This window comes from Bombina bombina, chromosome 3 (assembly GCF_027579735.1).
Source record: "Bombina bombina isolate aBomBom1 chromosome 3, aBomBom1.pri, whole genome shotgun sequence".
In the NCBI taxonomy this organism is placed as follows: domain Eukaryota; kingdom Metazoa; phylum Chordata; class Amphibia; order Anura; family Bombinatoridae; genus Bombina; species Bombina bombina.
In genome coordinates, this window is record NC_069501.1 from 529,593,909 (window position 1) to 529,615,262 (window position 21,354).

At 36.7% G+C, this 21,354-nt stretch overlaps 1 protein-coding gene across 1 annotated transcript in view; it reads left to right on the forward strand.

The window, feature by feature from the left end:
* Window positions 1-20,322, forward strand: part of LOC128653587 (mucin-2-like) — a 44,825-nt gene extending 24,503 nt beyond the window's left edge. Inside the window, exons 4-6 of the mRNA XM_053706966.1 lie at window positions 10,316-10,439; window positions 11,488-11,535; window positions 18,602-20,322. Of these exons, the coding sequence (XP_053562941.1) occupies window positions 10,316-10,439; window positions 11,488-11,523 (160 nt within the window). The 3' untranslated portion in view covers window positions 11,524-11,535; window positions 18,602-20,322. The remainder of the gene's footprint in view (window positions 1-10,315; window positions 10,440-11,487; window positions 11,536-18,601) is intronic.
* Window positions 20,323-21,354: the final 1,032 nt, after the last annotated feature.

The following is a 21,354-nucleotide window of genomic DNA, read 5'->3' on the forward strand; positions in this document are numbered from 1 at the left end:
GTAACAGTTAAACAATGTTAATAATAGTAAACAAATAGGTGTAAAGTGTCCAGCATCTTCAGGTGAGTAATAGCATGCCATTATTAATACTATTGGGATATACACAAATATCAATATCCCCATTAGGAAAAGGAAGATCTTGCAGGAATGTCTTGGATCCATGATTGAGATCGTCATCCTGGTCTTTGTGAGGAGTGATCGATACCTTATCACCCACTTCTCCTTTGTGAGGGGTGACCGATAGCTTGTCACCCGCTTCTCCTCTCTTTGGACAGAGTTTCACTCGTGAAGCGTGTATCCAGATGTCCTTGTCGTCAGTCAGTATGGCAGTCCTGGTTACAGCGATCACAGTGACTGGCTTGCTGAACGGGAAACCTCCTTTCTTTGCTTTATTCAGCTGGCGAATGCAGACCAGATCTCCAGGCTTGAAAGGATGGGTTGGTTCCTGTGAGGGAAGAGGTAAACGGGAAGACACATCACCATAGATGCCATTCAATTTATCAATCAATTGTTTTACATATTGTTCCTTAATACAATCTAAATCACCATTTTTAATGATAAGTGGGCCTTTTACCCATGGAGTCGGGAATGGTCTACCCATTAGGACCTCAAATGGAGACAACCTGGTTGTCCTATTTGGGGTCATTCTGATTTCTGCTAAAATCGCAGGTAAATAGTTTTGCCATTTAACCCATGTACCTGCTGTTGCCTTTAAAAGTTTTTCCTTGATATTGCGATTCATTCTTTCTACAATACCTGAGCTTTGAGGATGGTAGGGAATGTGAAAGTTCCAATTAATCTGTAACCATTCTACTAACTCATGTGTGATTTTACTAATGAACGCTGGACCGTTATCAGAATTAACCTGAAGCGGACAACCAAATCTGGGAATTATTTCAGTGGCTAAAATTTTAGCAACTGTTTTTGCATCTTCCCTCTGGGTAACAAAAGCTTCTGGCCACTTAGAAAATTGGTCAACTATTACAAGCAGATATAATTGTTTAGTGCCAGTTTTTGGAATATGTGTAAAATCAATTTGTAGATGTGTGAATGGGGCTGTAGGTGGGGGTAAGTGGTCATGCTGGGCTTTATTGGGGATGGTTGCATTGGTCTGTAAGCAATATACACATCTATTAATATATGCCTTGCAATGATCACCTATACCTCTAATGTAGAAAGATTGCTTCAACAAGTTAGTTGTTGGTTTTATACCTAGGTGTCCAACACCATGGGCTTGTGCTATAAAGAGTGATGCACTGCTTTCCGGTATGCCCACCTTCCCCTCTTTTGAAAACAAACCATTCTCATCTAAAGTTAACCCATTAGTAGTCCAGAAAGATATGTCACTAGGAGTGGCATGTCCCTGGAGTTCAAGAAGCATATGGTCTGTAGGACATGAAGGTGGGGCTAAAACAGCATACATACGGATGGTGGATCTGGGTGTATGAGAAACATAAGCAGCCTCTTTAGCAATTTTTTCTGCAAGAGCATTACCCAAGGAAATAGGGTCAGACTTGTATGTATGTGCACGGCAATGTATGATCGCTATGTCCTTTGGGAGTTGTATGGCCTCTAAAAGTTCATTAATCAGGTCTGTATGAGAGATGGTCTTGCCATCTGCTGAAACAAAACCACGTTGTTTCCATATCATACCAAAATCATGCACAACCCCAAAAGCATAGCGAGAGTCAGTGTAAATGTTAACAGATTTATTTTCAAACAATTTACATGCTTTTGCAAGTGCTATTAATTCTGCAGCTTGTGCAGAAGGATAAGGAATGGGGCCTGCATCTAGAACAATGTCTGGTAGTTGCACAACAGCATAGCCTGTCTTATAAATACCATCACTAGGTCGGGAACAAGAACCATCAACAAACACATTATCAGCATGGTCAAAAGGTTTATCCATCAAGTCAGGTCTTGGTGTGGTAATGTGGTGTATTACCTCTATACAATCATGATCTGTTGGAAAGTCTGGTGATCCTGTAAGTAAGGCACTAAGTATTTGAGTTGGCCCTGAGGATACACTACTATATTTAATAGTCAGATTTGTATTATTCAGTAATATACATTCATAACCAGAAAGTCTTTGAGAAGTCATGTGTTGGGTAGTGACATTTTTTACAAGATGTAAAACTTGGTGACTAGTGTGTAGTACTATTGGATGACCTAATGTGATTGTTTCAACCATCTCTACAGCCATGGCGCAAGCCGCCAATGCTCGGAGACACGCCGGCATCCCTTGTACCGGTATTGGAACTACTTTTTAAAAGAAAGCTACGGGACGCATATTGCCTCCACCATGCTCTTGGGCACAGACAGCAGCCATGGTTTTACAATTGTCCCTCGCATACAAGTGAAATGGTTTACAATAATCAGGTAGTCCTAAAGCAGGGGCACTAATAATGCTAGTCTTCAGAGCTATGTAGGATTTAGTCATGTCTGTGGTCCATTGTATATGTTCAGGGCTATCCCCTTTTGTGGCTTGCCTTAGAATGGAATCATGATGGGAGCACTCAGGAATCCATTGTCTGCAATAATTAATCATACCTAGAAAGGTTAGCATGTCCTTTCTAGTAACTGGCTTGGAATCTGTTGAATCGCTTCGATTCGTTTGGGACTAATGGACCGGTGGCCTTGGGAAAGCACAAAACCAAGGTAATCCACTTTTGTCACTCCTACTTGTAGCTTATGTTTTGCTATTTTATGACCTTCAGCAGCAAGGTGTTTTAACAGACTTATTGTATCTACTGTATTAGCCTCCTGGTTAGGACTACACAACAGTAGGTCATCGACGTACTGAAGGAGGACGGAATCTTGGCTGGGAGTCCATGACCGCAAGGTATGTTGGAGCACCAGCGAGTAGACCGCAGGTGAGGCCACATAGCCTTGAGGGAGGCGTGTCCAGGTAAGCTGACGCCCATCATAATAAAAAGCCATAAGTAGCTGTGTCCCAGGGTCCAATCGGACTGAAAAAAATGCGTTAGCTAAATCAATGACTGTAAATATACAGGCGTCATGTGGAATGGCTGTGAGTAAGGTTGTAACATCTGGGACTATTGGGGAAATTGGGATTACTATTTCATTAATTGCCCTTAGGTCTTGTACTAACCTATATTCATTGTCTTTCTTTGGGATCGGATTTATGGGGGTATTATAGGGAGAAACTACTGGACGGAGGATTCCTTGTTTAAGGAATTCCTCTATCATGGGTCTTATCCCTTCTTTCTTTTCTCTAGACAATGGATATTGTTTAATAAACACTGGAGTAATATTAGGTTTTAATCTGGCTTTATATGGGGTACACTGAACTAAACCAACATCAAGTTTTGAAGATGCCCATACAGAGGATGGGACATCTGTCAATATGTCATTAAAAAAACACAGGTTAGTGGACCATAGACTCACGTCTAACCCACCCTGTCTAGTGACAGCTACTTTCAAACCAAGGGGACCCATAAGATCACGACCCAAAAGGTTAAGGGGACACCCAGTTATAATACGAAATGGGTGCAAAAGTTGTTGGCCAGTACAGGGTACCCTAACTTCAAGTGGCGGTGTGATGCGAGTCTGAGTCAGCACTCCATTAATCCCTAGAGAAGGTTCAGATTTTCCAGTAATGCCATCATACATATCTGAGCATAAGGCAGAGCATGTAGCTCCTGTGTCTACTAGAAATGGTAGGGGTTCTCCCTCTACTTCTAGGACTAAGTACGGTTGCTCATGATAACTTGTTGACACCACTGGAAAAATTGGAGTGCTACCTTCTAGGCACCCCTATGGCCATTGTATGTTGTGTTTGGGTGCCTCCATGGGTGCAGGGGCTATGTAAGGCTGTCTGTTATACTGTCGGGGATTGTAAGAGGGGCCAGAATTATTAGGGGGTTTTGGGCATTCATTTTTCCAATGTCCCTGTTCCCCACAGTTAAAACAATGTGTTCTGTTTGAAGTATAATTCCCTCTAGCTCTTCCTCTAGCTCTCCCTCTACCTCTCACATACATTCTATTACTCCCTGTATTATCCCTTTCCCTGGCCTGGAATGGATCACAATGTTGTAAACTCTGCTTTTGATAAAAAGCAGCGTTTTTTCCTTCTAATTTCCTGCCCCTTCTTTTTCATGAATTATTTTCAAGAATTCTGCTGGAGTCAACTCTGGCCAATCAGAGACAAGTTGTTTCACCAACAAAGAAAGCTGAGGTTGCATATTACTAATGCAAGTCTGGACCTTCAGAGAGCCCATTGCATCTCCTGATTCCATTCCAGCCTCTTCCTTCCAGCATTTATAAAAACGCTTAACAAATTCTACTACTGTTTCCTTTGTATTCTGTTTGCACGCTAGTGCAATTGACATACTTTGTTTATCCTTCCATATTCTATGCATTTCTATACTTAATTCTGTCCACATTTCATCAAGTCCTTGACGTGTGTTTAGGGCATAGTTAATTGTTGGATCTCGACTCAATTTACTAATACTCTTTACATTACCCCACTCCCAACCTGATTCAGGGTCATAGTCTAGAAGTGCATCAATAATAATTCTTATATCTGTCTGTGTCATGTTTTGTCCTTGTAACATTCTTTTTAAATACATAATACAAGCTGATGGATGTTGACGGGGGTTTGGGGCTCCCTTGGTAATTTCCCTTAATTCACCCGGGACAAAGGTTTAATAATTAATTGGTCTCCCACAGTAAGAAATGGCATACTAGCTTCTGGTACAGCTGCCTCCTCCTCCTCTACTTCTTCATTCCCTCTTTTATATTGTGGGGTTATTGTAGGGGGGTAGGAAGGTGTTACTGGTTCAACCTTAATCGGGGGTTTGGGCATAATTGGGGGTTTAGTGACCTGGTATCGGGGAGTTACAGAAGGTCCTGGCAAGGTCCATTCCTGGGGTACCTGAGCAGAGGCAATAGCAATAGTCTCTAGATCTATGTCACTAGGGGATGGGAGGCTAGGATATAGTCTGTTATATGATGGCAAAGGTAGGTGAGGGGCATTATATGGTGCAGGGGGGTGAATATGCTTTCTGTTTTTGCTTCTCACTTTTACCCTTCTTTTTATTCCCATCTATATCAATATATCGCCAGTATGGAGCAACAGTCAGCCAATTTTCCCCACCCTTTTTCATATAATCCATATTCCATCTTGGATCACCATTATACCATGGAAATGCCTCTTCATCACCTAGACACAACCCTTTTACCATATTCATATGAAATGTATCATTATCCCCCTCTCTGGGGAATGGATCAGAGCTTCTCATAGCTTCTGTCCAATCTGCTATATTTTCCCACATAATCTTTACATTTTTCTCCTTGCATAGGTGATGGAAATTGTTTAGACTGGGATTTGCCCATTCTCAACTCCTAACTTATCTTTTAAAACATTTACAACTAAATATAATACAATACAAAAAAATAAATAAATAATAAAAAATAATAAAAATAAAAAAATACAATACCTTTACCTTTAAGAGCAATTAATTATTGAATCTTTTTGCAAAAACCACATTAACTAGAATGGTTGTACTCCGTTACCAGTTATTGTGCTTAATGCTTAAGTTTACAACAAGAGAAAGAAAAAAAAATATCACTATGCTGATCCTTTCAGTAGTTTCTGGCATTAATTATCTCTAGGTCAAAGGTCACCCTTCACCAGAAAAAAATGTAGCGTTTTACTAACATTTAAAAACAGCAATACATATTAACAACAGTTTACTTTCTTAATACAATATACAATAAGCAGTATTTTACTTCCTTAACACTTCATACAAATAAACAGTATTTTGCCATACAGCATATTTAAAAGCAAACAGCATAAAAATTCATATAAACAATGCAGTATCTATCTTATAACTTTAAAGCAATGTTAGCCTACAGCAATATTTCAAAAGCAAGCAGCAAGAAAATGTGTGGTTTAACCCTTCAGCCAGACTTAATATAACCTGATTTCTACCAAAGAAATCTTATTCCCTTTTTATTTTTTTTATTTTTTAATCAAAGATTTGATTAGAATCTACCAAAGATTCATATATATATTTAACCTGATTTTTACCAAAAAAATCTACTATTCCTCTTTTAGAATCTACCAAAGATTCACAAATATATATTCCCCAACTATTCCTATGTAAAATGAAACTTAAGGGGTCTCGTGGTAAGAGAAAAAAGGTCAGAATAAAAAGACTCTTTGTTCAGCTTACCTTCCGAGAGTTCCCTGTTTCATTCCACTTCTGACGCCAGTTTTGTAGGGTTACTTCTTTTGTTCCTTAGCTCTGCTCTGGCTGATAAGGGTGCGGCACACGTTTTCTTCAGGGCCCTGGGGTGACCACTGAAATCACACACACATGCAACTGAGTGTTTTCACAAAAGTCCCCTTTATTTGAAGAACACACAAAGAATTTATAGGAATGTATACGTCATACATGAGGTCACAGGAAATATATAAAAAACGTAGTTAACTTCACATCTGCATAAGGGGCCCACAGGAAATAAGAATGTTGTTATAGCACATAACAGAATATGCCCATATAACCATTTGTAGAGAGGATGTTATATTAGAAACATATGTTACAACTTATACAAAAAGAAACTTGTGGAATGCTGCATTATAAACATTTGATACAAGATTTAAAGTTACCCTCAATATGCTTAATATGTGAGATTCAAATTACCCATATAACATAATATATATAATATATATATACACATATACACACATATATACCCATCAATATATATATATATATATATATATATATATATATATATATATATATATATATATATATATATATATATATATATATATATATATATATATATATAATATAGAGAAAATAACTCATTGTATAATTCATTAACAAATCTAGACAGGCCAGAAGGCTTGTTTTTTCCACAAAAAAACTCTGAATTACATTGTTTCCAATGCAGCAAAGGATTTTGGGTAGGATATGCAAATGAGGTTCACAATAACACACTTTTTTACTTCAAATCTGCTTTTAGGCAGATTCCCTTTACGCCAAAGCATCACTGTTCACACAGCTTATAAGCTTAGCTAGGGTTAGTGCAGTGATTCTGAACCATCCCAGGACAGACTGTTTTGTGGTTTTTGCCACTCATTAGCTGGGAGAAGGTTTGAATCACTGCTTGTTGAAGTTGATTTCTGGGCAAAATACATTTAAAATTAGGGGGAGGCAAAAAGTGAGTTTAAAATCCTCCACTATGCACAAAATATAGAGAAAATAACTCTATTCGTCCCATTTATCAAGCTCCGTATGGAGCTTGAAGGGCTATGTTTCTGGCGAGTTTTCAGACTCGTCAGAAACACCAGCTATGAAGCTGCTCCATAACCCTGTCCACCTGCTCTGATGAGGCGGGCAGGAATCGCCGCAATTCAACCCGATCGAGTACGATCGGGTTGATTGATACCTCCCTGCTGGCGGCCGATTGGCCGCGAGTCAGCAGGGGGCGGCGTTGCACCAGCAGCTCTTGTTAGCTGCTGGTGCAATGCTGAATACGGAGAGCGTATTGCTCTCCGCATTCAACAAGGTCTTGCGGACCTGATCCGCACAGTCGGATCAGGTCCGCAAGACCTTTCATAAATAGGCCTCATTGTGTTGTTCATTAACAAATCTAGATAGGCCAGAAGGCTTGTTTTTTCCACAGAAAACTTCTAATTTTATATGTTGTTGTATTTTGCCCAGAATATATATATATGTGTGTGTGTGTGTGTATATATATATATATATATGTATATGTGTATATATATATATATAGATGGGGTGTGTGTATATGTATGTATGTATGTATGTATGTTTATATATATGTGTATATATATATATATATGTGTGTTTATATATAGATATATATGTGTACATATACATATATATATGTATATATAGATAGATATACATTTGTATATACAGTATATATATATAGATATGTGTATATATATATATATATATATATATATATATATATATATATATATATATATATATATATATATATATATATAAATACTAGGTGATAAGCCTGCCCAGAGGGCAGTCTATGTTTAAAAAATGACAAACCCCAAAGCTAATATTTCAAAAAAACATTTTTTTAAAATAAACAAAGCTATCCAAAATAAAAAATGTAAACCTATACTAATACCACTATAAAAATAAAAAATCCCCCCCAAAATAAAAACACCCCCTAATCTATCAATAAACTACCAATAGCCCTTGAAATGGCCTTTTGTATGGCATTGCCCTAAAGAAATCAGCTCTTTTATATGTAAAAATTACAAAATACCCCCTAACAGTAAAACCCCCCACCCAACCAAAATAAAAAAAACTAAGTCTAAAAAAATCTAAGCTGCCCATTGCCCCTTAAGGGGCATCTGTATGGGCATTGCCCTTAAAAGGACATTCAGCTCTTTTACTGCACTTTAAAGGGCAATAAGCTATTTTACAGCCCAAAAAACCCTAATCTAAAAAGAAAAGTCTACCCAAGAAATAAAAAAAAGCCTAAGACTAAGCCCCAAATAGGTACTCACTGTACGCGGCTCCATCATCTTCTATCTTCATCCAGAGAAGAAGGCGACACGGAGCGGAGGTGTGGAGCGGTCTTCCCCGATGAGCAGATCCGGATCGGAATCTGAAGACCCTCGCATCGGAGAAGCCAGCTCAGTATCTCCGCTCTGTGCCACTTTCGCTCCGGATGAAGATAGAAGATGATGGAGCCGCCTGGAAGAAGATCATCTCTGCTGGACTTCAGGAACGGTGAGTACCTATTTGGGGGTTAGGCTTAGGCTTTTTTTTTTTTTAAGATTAGGGATTTAATGGACTTGTAAAAGAGCTGAATGCCCCTTTAAGGGCAGTAAAATAACTGAATGCCCTTTTAAGGGCAATGCCCATACAAATGCCAATTCAGGGGCAATGGGTAGTTAAGGTTTTTTAGTGTTATTTTTTTTTATTTTGGGGGGTTTGGTGGGTGGGGAGGTTTTACTGTTAGTGGGGGACTTAGTATTTTTTAAATGTAAAAGAGCTGTTTAACTTAGGGCAATGCCCTACAAAAGGCCCTTTTAAGGGCTATTGGTAGTGTAGATTAGGGGGTGTTTTTATTTTGTTTTTGTTTTTTATTTTCATAGGGATTAGGTTTAATTTTTAATTTTTGATAATTTTGTTTATTTTTTTCTGTAATTTTAGACTTTTTTATTTTTTTGTAATTTTAGATAATTTTTTTGTAATTTAATGTTAGGTTTTATTTTTAAATTAATGTTAGGATTTTTTATTTTAATTGTAACTTAGTTTATGTAATTAGGGTTAATTTAGGGGGTGTTAGGGGGCTTAGGAATTAAATTAGTTATTTGCGTTGTAGGGGGTTGGTGGTTTAGGAGTTAATAGGTTAATTAGGTTTATTGCGATGTGGAGGTTTGGCAGTTTAGGGTTAATAGGTTAATGAGGTTTTATTGTGATGTGAGGGGTTGGCGGTTTAGGGGTTAATAGTTTAATTAGGTTTATTGTGATGTGGGGGTTGGCGATTTAGGGGTTAATAATATAATTAGGTAGGTAGTTGTTGTTGCAGGGTTTGGCGGTTTAGCAGTTAATAATGTAATTTATTTAGTTGGCGTTGTGGGGGGTTGGCGATTTAAGGTTTATGTAGCTTCTGTTGTGGGGGTTTGGCGGTTAAAGGGTTAGGTTTTTTTTTTTTTAATACTTTGTACAGCCGTTTTTTTTCTTCTTTTTTTCTTAATACTTCGTACATGCAGTTTGGTTTTTTTTCTTAATACTTCGTGCAGGTGGTTATTTTTTATTTTTTTTAATACTTTGTCAGGGCGGTTAGTTTTATTTTTTTTCATACTTTGTGCAGGGTTAGGTTTTTCTTTTCTTAATGCTGCTTCCTTTGCCTACGCTGCATCCAGGTGGATTTCTAAAATGGCAGGGTGGTGAAAGAATCCACCGAAGTTCCACCTGAATCCAGGTGGATTCTTTTGGCTGCCTCGCACAGCCAAAATTCTTTTGGCTGCCTCGCACAGCCAAAATTCTTTTGGCTGCCTCGTTCAGCCAATATTCTTTTGGCTGACTCGCACAGCCAACATTCCTTTGAGGATGTGTGCGCAACTGGCGACACCGACGGACGCTTTACAGACACGATTATAGTATAGATATAGATATGTATTTATGTAAAAGGGTCGCAAACATATGTGGTATCATTGCACTGGGTCTTAGGAAAAAAAGTTTGAAGAACCCTACTCCAGAGAATTGTAATGCAAACTTTTTTTTATCTTTAACGTTGCTGTTTACATACAGTGTCTTTTAATGTTCTTCAGATGTCTGCTAAACGATGCAGATAATGTGGATGGCCTTGTATCTGGAATAGATCTGAAAGAAGCATCGATCAAAGCATACAGAGTTTCAAAGAATAATCAGCTAGAGACTACCCCTGAACCACAGGTGAGAACCACATGCAATATCTATATATATATATATATATATATATATATATATATATATATATATATATATATATATATATATATCATTACCATTGCTATCCATACAGTGATGCAATCATCACACTTATTCAACACAGTACTGGCAACCCAGAACAAAGTTAGAATCTTTACGTTCGCTACAACCTGTATAAATTCACACACTGTGAGCTTGTAGATCTTTCAATTAAATACTTTAGGATTTCCAGATGCATTAAACATATTTCTATCCCTAACACCTCCTAATGTTTACTGTCCAGATCTCCAGCCATATACAATTCTGAAGAGTTGCCACCCATGACTAGTATGTTTAAGTTCCTGCCAACAGATTAAATACAGAAATAAAGCTGGATCTTCTTCTGGTTTTAAGGAATCAAAATGAAAAAATTTGATTATTTAAAAGCAAAAGAAGCAGCTTATGTTTCTAAATAATACTAAATAATTATGTGATATTATTTTTATATTATACATAGGGATCATATCCAGTCTTTTAGAGTTTGCTATTCCAAATCTTGGTTCTCAACTTGTACCACATATAATCCTTATAAACCAAAAAGATTTATTGTTAAAGACCATAAAACAGCAATAACTTAAAAAAAATGCCCTAATTGATTACAGTTTTGCACTACTGTGTGCCAGACCTATGAGTAGCCACAAAGACTGCCTTGTGTCACTCAGTGGCGGTGTTCATTTCCATACTAGTAGTGTATTGCTGGCTTTACTTACTTAAAGGGACAGATAACACCACAATTTGTGTAATTTTAAAAGATAGATAATTCCGATAATCATAAATTTGCCGTCATGGAAAGAAATCACACAAAATCTTTGGGGGCTGTTTTTGAGCATTAATTGGTAATGTAAGTGTCTCTCCTTTGAAGCTAGAATGTGTCTTTTTTTAAATTGTTTGAGGGACCTTGCGGTGTTGAGATCTTTAGGCCATTGTTACTAACTATCTTGCATCAATTGGCATTCATTTTTTATATATGTATATATATATTTTTGTTTTGCAGTGTAAGAAGAAGGATCAGGGAATATGTAAACTATAACCATACTCTGAGGTATGTTCTAAAACATTTTAAATAAACATTTTTTTGTCTTGCAATATATAATTAGATAATGTAATAAATATAAGTAAAGGGGCAGTAGCCTTTAAAGGGACATTAAACCCCAATTTTTTTCTTTCATGATTTAGAAAGAGCATGTCATTTTAAACAACTTTCTAATTTACTTCTATTGTCTAATTTGCTTCATTCTCTTGATATACTTAGCTGAAAAGCATATCTAGATAGCCTCAGTAGCTGCTGATTGGTTGCTGCACATAGATGCCTCGTCTGATTGGCTCAACCATGTGCAATGCTATTTCTTCAACAAAGGATATCTAAAGAATGAAGCAAATTAGATAATAGAAGTAAATTGGAATGTTGTTTAAAATTGTATTCTCTATCTGAACCATGAAATACATTTTTGGGGGTTTAGTGTCCCTTTAAGTTTTGTAAAAGTACTTAGCAATATATGGCTGAGACTTCCCAAACCTTGTTTAGGGGTGTTTTATACTTTATGAAATTTCCGACTTTCCCAGACTCATCACCACATGCCATAAAAACCAGTTAAAATATAGTATATATTTATTTATATATATAATATATAATAGTGCCCATTCTGTTGCGAGAAGCAAAGTGCACTCCTCTGCTCAAAGTGCTATATGGCCTTTATTTACTATGTTTGAGCAGAGGCACGGGCCTTCGATTGACTGTACAGCCCATTGGCAGAAATGCTGGGGGAAAAAAGACTTTGGTTGTGGGGATAAGGTTGTCACCCACAAAAATATTGGATAATCAGTCCGTGACTAAGCACGATGGCAGATGGTGTCACACAATGTCCACCCCCAAATGCCCACTATTGATCCCACCATGTATATTTTTTACAACTGAAACCAGAGGAGCGCAGAAAGAATATAGCTCGTGCGTTCATGTATTCCCCCATAGAAGTTAATGTAGCAAAAAAAGTGGGGGCAAAAACATGAAACTCGCGAGCAAACCCAATCGCATATTCTCATGTGAACTAACCCAACATAAAAATCTGAAAATTTTACATTCCAATGTTCTGCACATTGCAGAATTTGCTCTATTTATTGATAAATACATATTCCTATATCTTATGGTATTTTGGTATAGGTGTGTATATATATATATATATATATATATATATATATATATATATGAATATCTATTTAAAAATACTATGTTATGCTATGTGCACTTTATTAAATTTGAATATTGCATAAATATGCTTTTACATAATTTCATCTACTTAACAACAAAGGGCTACAATGCACACACACACAAACACACATATATATATATATATATATATATATATATATATATATATATATATATATATATATATACACATATAAATTAATCTGTTCATATATATATATTTATATATATATATAGATAGATAGATAGATAGATAGATAGATAGATAGATAGATACAGTATATATATATATATACTCACACACATATCCATATTTAGACATGTGTATGTATGCATTTCAATGTTAAAGCCATTTGCCTGCCATTTTTTCCCTACCACCTGAGACCTTAAATCTTTGAGCCCTTATAACTTTTTAGTGTAAATTTTTTTTTTAATAATTTTTGTTAGATGGTGTTATTATACTTTGTAATGTAACTGTACATTGTAATGTATTTTTGATGTGTTTTGTGACACTTTTTCATTTCGCGAAACTGTTATAATCAGAGCTCTGAGGACACAATAATCATTCTAGTGTAAATCGCTATTGTGCTCAAGCGATCGCATTTACTTTCAACTTGTAATACGAACAGTAAATCTGATGCGTGGAAAAACCTGCGATAAACCCCTTATCGATTGTGCGTAACTGTTAGCAATTTATTCATAATTTGACCCTATGGGGCCGATTTAACAAACTGTCAATCGGCCCCAATGTAGCTGTTTCCATGTGAGTCTTGAGGCTCGCCGGAAACAGCAGTTAAAAAGCAGCGGTCTTCTCTTCTGCTGCCTCTGAGGCTGCGGACATCAATCCGCCCGATCGGGCAGCATTGCACAAGCATTTACCAGAACTGCTTGTGCAATGTTAAATGCCGACAGCATTTGCTGTCGGTATTCAGCGATGTCTGTCGGACATGATCCGCTGAGTGGATAATGTAGGACAGACACTTGATAAATCGGCTCCTATGTGTTTACCATAGCAAGGAGTATAACGGAATTATAGCTCTTTAAATTATATTCTCAAAGAATGAAACATAAGACTGAGTTTAACCCTTGCAATGCACTGCAGCTTTAAAGCAGGAAACCTCTGGTGAGTCAATTTGGAGCGTCAATCACTGTTGCCTCACCAAATACTGTCACTTTCCTGCCCAGGAGTGAAAACTCTTGCCACTTCTGAATAGAAATGTACTGGTGTGTTTTAGCCTATAATTAACATGTACCAGTCCTGTTTTTCTGATCACAAGCCAAAACACATTTACACATTTAGGGCTATTTTTTTCTTATCAAATTCAACAGCTAAAAAGACTTAAAAAAAAATGTAAAAAACACTTTTCAACTTATTAACAAATCCATCAGTTTTTAATGTAAATTAGGTTTTGCTCTTGGATAAAATACATTTATTACCCAACAAACACACATGCCTACTATATCAATAATTTGGTTGTTTAACCCCTTCCTGCTGGTACTAATTTGTTACATCGGAACAAAGTTCCGATGTAAACAAATTAGTAAAAAATTACATCGTACATGCGTGATTTCAATGATGGGATTGTGTCTGAGGAGAGTGCCTATGACGCTAGGCACGCCCTCCAGTCCGCAATCCAAGTTAGGAAGCCGTAGCTGCTTCAGTACAGCAGAACGGCTAGGACGTTCCATGCCATCCTAATGGCGCTAAAGCCCAGCGCAGTTAGGACAGCATGGAATGTCCTAACGGCGTTAAGGAGTTAAGTCCTTTAGAAAGATATACACACATCTCTATGGTTTTTGGAGAATAATGTAATTGCACAATTAAAAATACTGACCCTTCATCCTGAGATTTAATTGCTTTGCTAAACCCAATTTTTTAAATTAATGTTGTTTTGGGGGGAAATTATTTTGATCTTCAGGGGTATTAATGGCAGAAACATTTTGCGATTGTTTTCACTGGAAAACATACTGACAATACTGAACGAAGTTAAGAAATCGAACCCTAAAGAAAACAAGTGTAAAATTTTAATTAAACTCATACGGTGAGATTACGAGTTTGGTGTTAGCCTTAAAAAGCAGCGTTGAGAGGTCCCAATGCTGCTTTTTATCTAACGCTGGTATTACGAGTCAGGCAGGAGAGGGTCTACCGCTCACTTTTCTTCCGCGACTTGAGGCTACAGCAAAACCCCTTACGTCAATTGCGTATCCTATCTTTTCTTTGGGATTTGCCTAATGCCGGTATTACGAGTCTTGGAAGAAGTGAGCGGTAGACCCTCTCCTGGCAAGACTTTGACTGCATTTAAAAGTCAGTAGTTAAGAGTTTTATGGGCTAACACCGGAACATAAGACTCTTAACTAAAGTGATAAAAAGTACACTAACACACATAAACTACCTATTAACCCCTAAACCGAGCCCCCCCCCCACATCGCAAACATTATAATACATTTTTAACCCCTAATCTGCCGACCGGACATCGCCGCCACCTACATTATACTTATGAACCCCTAATCTGCTGCCCTTAACATCGCCGACACCTAAATTATAGTTATTAACCCCTAATCTGCCTCCCCCAACGTCGCTGCAACCTAACTACACTTATTAACCCCCAATCTGCCGACTGGACATCGCCGCCACTTTAATAAATGTATTAACCCCAAAACCGCTGCACTCCCGCCTCGCAAACATTAGTTAATTTGTATTAACCCCTAATCTGCCTGCCCTAACATCGCCGACACCTACTTACATTTATTAACCCCTAATCTGCCCCCCCCAACATCGCCGCTACTATAGTAAAGGTATTAACCCCTAAACCTAAGTCTAAACCTAACCCTAACCCCCCCTAACTTAAATATAATTTAATTTAAAATAAATTTATCAAAATTAAATAAATTATTCCTATTTAAAACTAAATACTTACCGATAAAATAAACCCTAAGATAGCTACAATATAACTAATAGTTACATTGTAGCAAGCTTAGGGTTTATATTTATTTTACAGGCAACTTTGTATTTATTTTAACTAGGTACAATAGTTATTAAATAGTTATTAACTATTTAATAGCTACCTAGTTAAAATAAGTACAAATTCACCTGTAAAATAAATCCTAACCTAAGTTACAATTACACCTAACACTACACTATCATTAAATAAATTACCTAAACTACCTACAATTAAATACAATTAAATTCAATAAACTAAATTACGAAAAAAAACCCCCACTAAATTACAGAAAATAAAATAAATTACAAGAAGTTTAAACTAATTACACCTAATCTAAGCCCCCTAATAAAATAAAAAAGCCCCCCAAAATAATAAAATGCTCTACCCTATACTAAATTACAAATAGCTCTTAAAAGGGCCTTTTGCTGGGCATTGCCCCAAAGTAATCAGTTTTTTTACCTGTAAAAAAAAGAATACAATACTCCCCCAACATTACAACCCACCACCCACACACCCCTACTCTAAAACCCACCCAATACCCCCTTAAAAAACCTAACACTACCCCATTGAAGATCACCCTACCTTGAGCCGTCTTCACCCAGCCGGGCACCAGCGGTCATCCGATCCATCCAGTAGTCTTCATCCGATGGGGCAGAAGAGGACATCCAGACCGGCAGAAGTCTTCATCCTATCCGGGCAGAAGAGGACATCCAGACCGGGAGAAGGCTTCATCCAAGCGGCATCTTCTATCTTCATCCATCCGACGAGGAACGGCTCCCCCTTGAAGACCTCCGGCGCGTACCATCCTTCTAGGCCGACGACTAACGACAAATGAATATTCCTTTAAATGACGTCATCCAAGATGGCGTCCCTTGAATTCCGATTGGCTGATAGGATTCTATCAGCCAATCGGAATTAAGGTAGGAAAAATCCGATTGGTTGATTTAATCAGCCAATTGAATTGAAGTTCAATCCGATTGGCTGATTGGATCAGCCAGTAGAATGCGAGGTCATTTAAATTATATTTAAATAAGGGGGTGTTAGGGTTAGGGTTAGACTTAGGTTTAGGGGTTAATAACTTTATTATAGTGGCTGCGACGTTGGTGGCGGAAGATTAGGGGTTAATTAATTTAATATAGTTGTGGCGACGTGGGGGGGGGCAGATTAGGGGTTTATAACTATAATGTAGGTTTTGGCAGTGTCCGGAGTGGCAGATTAGGGGTTAATAATATAATGTAGGTGTCAGCGATAGCAGGGGCAGCAGATTAGGGGTTAATAAGTGTAATATTAGGGGTATTTAGACTCGGGGTTCATGTTAGGGTGTTAGGTGCAGACATAAAATTAATTTCCCCATAGGAAACAATGGGGCTGCGTTAGAAGCTGGACGCTGCTTTTTTTGCAGCCAGCTCAGCCCCATTGTTTCCTATGGGGAAATCGTGCATGAGCACGTTTAGCCAGCTTACCGCTACCATAAGTAACGCTGGTATTGAGGTGAGATGTGGAGCTAAATTTTGCTCTACACTCACCTTTTTGCGGCTAACGCTAGGTTTAAAAAAACTGTAATACCAGCGTTGGCTTAAGGTAGCGTTAGAAATAAAAGTCTTGTTAGCAACGCTCCCCTGTTAACGCCAAACTCGTAATCTCGGCAATAGTTTGGCAAGAAAGTTTGGAAAGAAAATCTAATTTTTATACTTCTGATACATTTAGAACATATCTTTTTTGCAATAAAATGTTCTTTAAAGACTGCAAACAGTTAGTTGTGAACTTTATTATGGCAGCAACTATCATTATGTTAATAAACTAAAATTAACTAACACTAAATTTAAAAAAAATGAATAAAAGCTCCTATATATAATTAATGTAACTTTAAAAGCACCCAAGGGTCTATTTAAAAGTATCGCTAAGCCCTGAAATAAAATTTTAACCGTTTGTCTGTGCAGTAGGTTTGAAGCGTGAGGTCATATCAATTTCTTTACCCCTTGGTCAATAACCTATTTTGAATAACCTAAAAAAATATTTCCCCACAAAGGGCTGGATTACAAGAAAAAGCGCTAATTTATTGCTTTCCTGGAAACAGGCAAATTCGCCCGTTTACAGGCGCATGATAAATAACCAGCCATTACAAGTGGGTGGTTAAGCAGATCTCTGGTTATTTTTAAAAACATGTCCCCAATTGCCCCCAAAATAAATTATTGTTCCTGTAATAAAAACAAAATATGAGCATCTTTAATTTTTCTAAAAATGACTGCACAAAGCAGTTTTTAGGGGTTAAAGTTAGGGGATGTGAGGTGTGAAAAGTGCCTTTACATATTCCTATGGGGACTGTGTGTTCACTGTAAATATATATGTATATACTTATATACAAATATATTTATGTGTTAATAAGTGTATATACACATATAAACACAAATATATATGTATATATTAAATTACATATATATTTTACATTTGCTGCCCATCACTGTGCGACTTACCCCATTTGCTGTGTTAGGTTCTCTGCCGTGTCTGTCGGCATGAGAACAAGGCACCCAATAGAGCCTATGGAAGCGCACTCTTTTTGTGTGTGTGTGCACCAGTATTATTGAGTGAAGCGCAAATATTGTGGGTGTGTAAGCACGATTTTGTGCTCCACTCGTAATCCGGCTAAAAATGTGTAAATTAGAAAAATAATTAATTATTAATTTTGCCAAATTTTGCTGTAAAAAAAAACAAAAAACAAAAAATGCTGTGAAAATTGTGTTTGTTGTACTCTTTTGAAAAAGGCTAGAGTGTCTCAAGAAGCACTGATTTCACCAGTATTTTTAAAAATAGCATACCTGAACTGGTCTTGAAATGCAAAACTTTGAAAACTGTCCTAACAATATCGTAGTGTTAAACTGTTTCCAACACAGTGTTTAGTTGCTGATATATAGGATTACTGTATCTAATAATTAATTGCATTTTCTATTATTTTTGTCTAGCCCAATCGTTTCAGACTCTATCAAGATACTGAATGATGGAGATGCATTTAAGGACACTCTAGGCAAGATCTACAATCACCTTGGAGCTAACTATTAAAAAATAATCATCATATACTTGGCCTATTCTTGAGACTAAATTGTATGAATTCAGTCCCTTAGGGAAAATGTTGTTTTCTTTTCATAAGGTTTAAATATTTATTACTTCTATATTTACATATATTTGTATTGTTACATAAACTTGATGTTTCCTTGGGTATGTCTAAAATATACGTGTTAATAAATAATATTAAGTTTAATGCTGTATAAATATATGCTTACTTATGAAGTCACAAGGGAAATATAAAAAAATAATCCTGGTATACATTTTAATGGATTTTCTCTACAGATTTCTGTATTATTGTTAGAAATTAGTTTGTCCATCTTATTTTGAAGATATAGCTTCAAAACCCTTTAAAGATAAAGTAGTACTAAGGATGAGTCAGTCCCTCCTGCTTGTCCCTTCAAGGATACTTGTTTGATAGTGCAGTTCATTTTACAATATCAAACTAATATTAAAGGGATATGAAACCCAACTTTTTTCTTTCATGATTCAGATAGAGCATGCAATTTTGAACAACTTTCTAATTTACTTCTATTATCATTTTTTTCTTCGTTCTCTTGGTATCTTTTGTTGAAAAGCAGGGACGTAAGCTTAAGAGACAGCCATTTTCTGGAGCACTATATGGCAGCAGTTTTGCAAGAATGTTATCCATTTGCAAGAGCATGAGATGGCAGAACTATTTCCTACCATTTAGTGCTCGAGATGCCTACCTAGGTATCTCTTCAACACAGAATATCATGGGAACGAAGCAAATTTGATAACAGAAGTAAATTGGAAACATTTTTTTAAAATGGAATGCTCTGTCTGAATCACAAAATGATTTTTTGGGATTTTATATTACTTTAAAGGGAAATTGTAGTCAAAATTAAACCTTTATGATTCAGAAAGAGACTGCAACTTTAAAACAAATTTCCAGTTTACTTTTGTTAGCTCCTTTCTATGAGAACATATGTAGGTAGACTCAGAAGTGTGTATGTGTCTCGAAAACTGAAGATGCAGTTTTGTTATAAACACTTCTGCCATACAGGCAGCATATTTTTCAGTACTGAAGTATTAGCTATAAAAAAAAGATATGTAAACATAGCCAGCAGAAGAAATTACACTCCCAGTGGGAGGTAGGAGAGATAAGTAATAAAATGGTAATTTTCAAGTGAATTCTCTATGTATTGCGCTTTGGTATACAAACAGCAGCAATTTCCCATTTCCCTTTAACAGTAATATGAAGTCTGCATGACTAGTTATGCTCTACAAAATATTTTGTCAATGCCGTACGTCTTAGAAAAATATGCATCTAAACTGGTTTCAGTGGATTTTTTGAGAAAAAAACAAAAACATTAATTTCATACTTTATAAATTGCCCACGGGAGTGAGTTTAAAACGGTTTGCCTAGTTCACATTAAAAAATAAAGCAACATAATTGTTGGAAGTGACATATGTAAATCTATTAATGTGCTTTGCAAATTTAAAAAAAAAAATACAAATTCATTGTACTTGCTATTTTGTGTATCTATTGTTACAAAAACCTTTAAAGTGGATCAGCCATGTTATTTTGGTGCTGGGTCTTACTTTCCTTTTTGAAACTGTCTATTTTTTCTAAATATATAATATAGCATCTATCTAATAGCTGTGTTTGATTTTATGGCTTTAACAAATGACACCCTTGGCTTTTTAGCAGTAAAGTCAAGTTGATTGTTTTGTTTGGTTTCAGGTTATCACAAAACATAGAAATGAACCAGTAGCGACTGAAAACAGCACAACCCAAAATACTGCTGTAAAATGTAAAGCCTTTTAAGACTTGACGTAAATCATTACTATTAATAGTATGGCATATCACTACATGAAGAACACTGCTGTTGGCACAAAATCTGCTTAGTGCACCTTTGACTTAGTGCTCAAACAATATCCAAACAATATCCAACATGAATTTTAATGTGCACTACCATAGAACTCTATTATGTGAAGGATTTAGGGCAGTGGTTTTCAAAGTCTTAGAGGGTGATTCTCCAATCTGATAACATTTACAAGAAGACAGTGCCCCCATCTCAATAATAGACATTATTGCTCTCAAGAGTTGACTCAGCCAAGAGTGCTTTACTCATGTTGACATTTACATTTTGTTACTCATATGTTAAACACAAGTTACTTACCAAGACAACAAATGGCGTTAAATCATGCACTCACTCAGGTTATGCAAAGGCATATTTTGGCCCAGGCAGAAGAATTTAGGACAACAAACTTTTACATAGTTCTGTTACTTGATGTATTCCAATTTATATGCACTTGAAATATTGTAGTTATTGTTATTAGAACCAGTGGTTCCTAAATAAGTGCATAATGGTGTCTCTCTCCTCTGCTAGTGAGTATTAGACAAATATGAGTTAAAATTGTTGGAGGTGGAGGTTCAGAGGACAACAGATTTTTCCAGTGCCTAGAAAAGCACAAAAAGAAATACATGACTGCATAAATTTACAGAATGGTCTAGATCAGTGACTGTCAAAGTGGGTGGTACTGCCCCCTGGGGGGCGGTGTGGGATTACAGAAGAGGGCACTGATAGTTGCAAGTGGTATAAGGGGGGCCCTGGTATTACCATAGGGGACTCTAGAGGCAGTAAGTGAGGACAAAAATGATTGAGGGCTCCTCCAAGGAAGATTA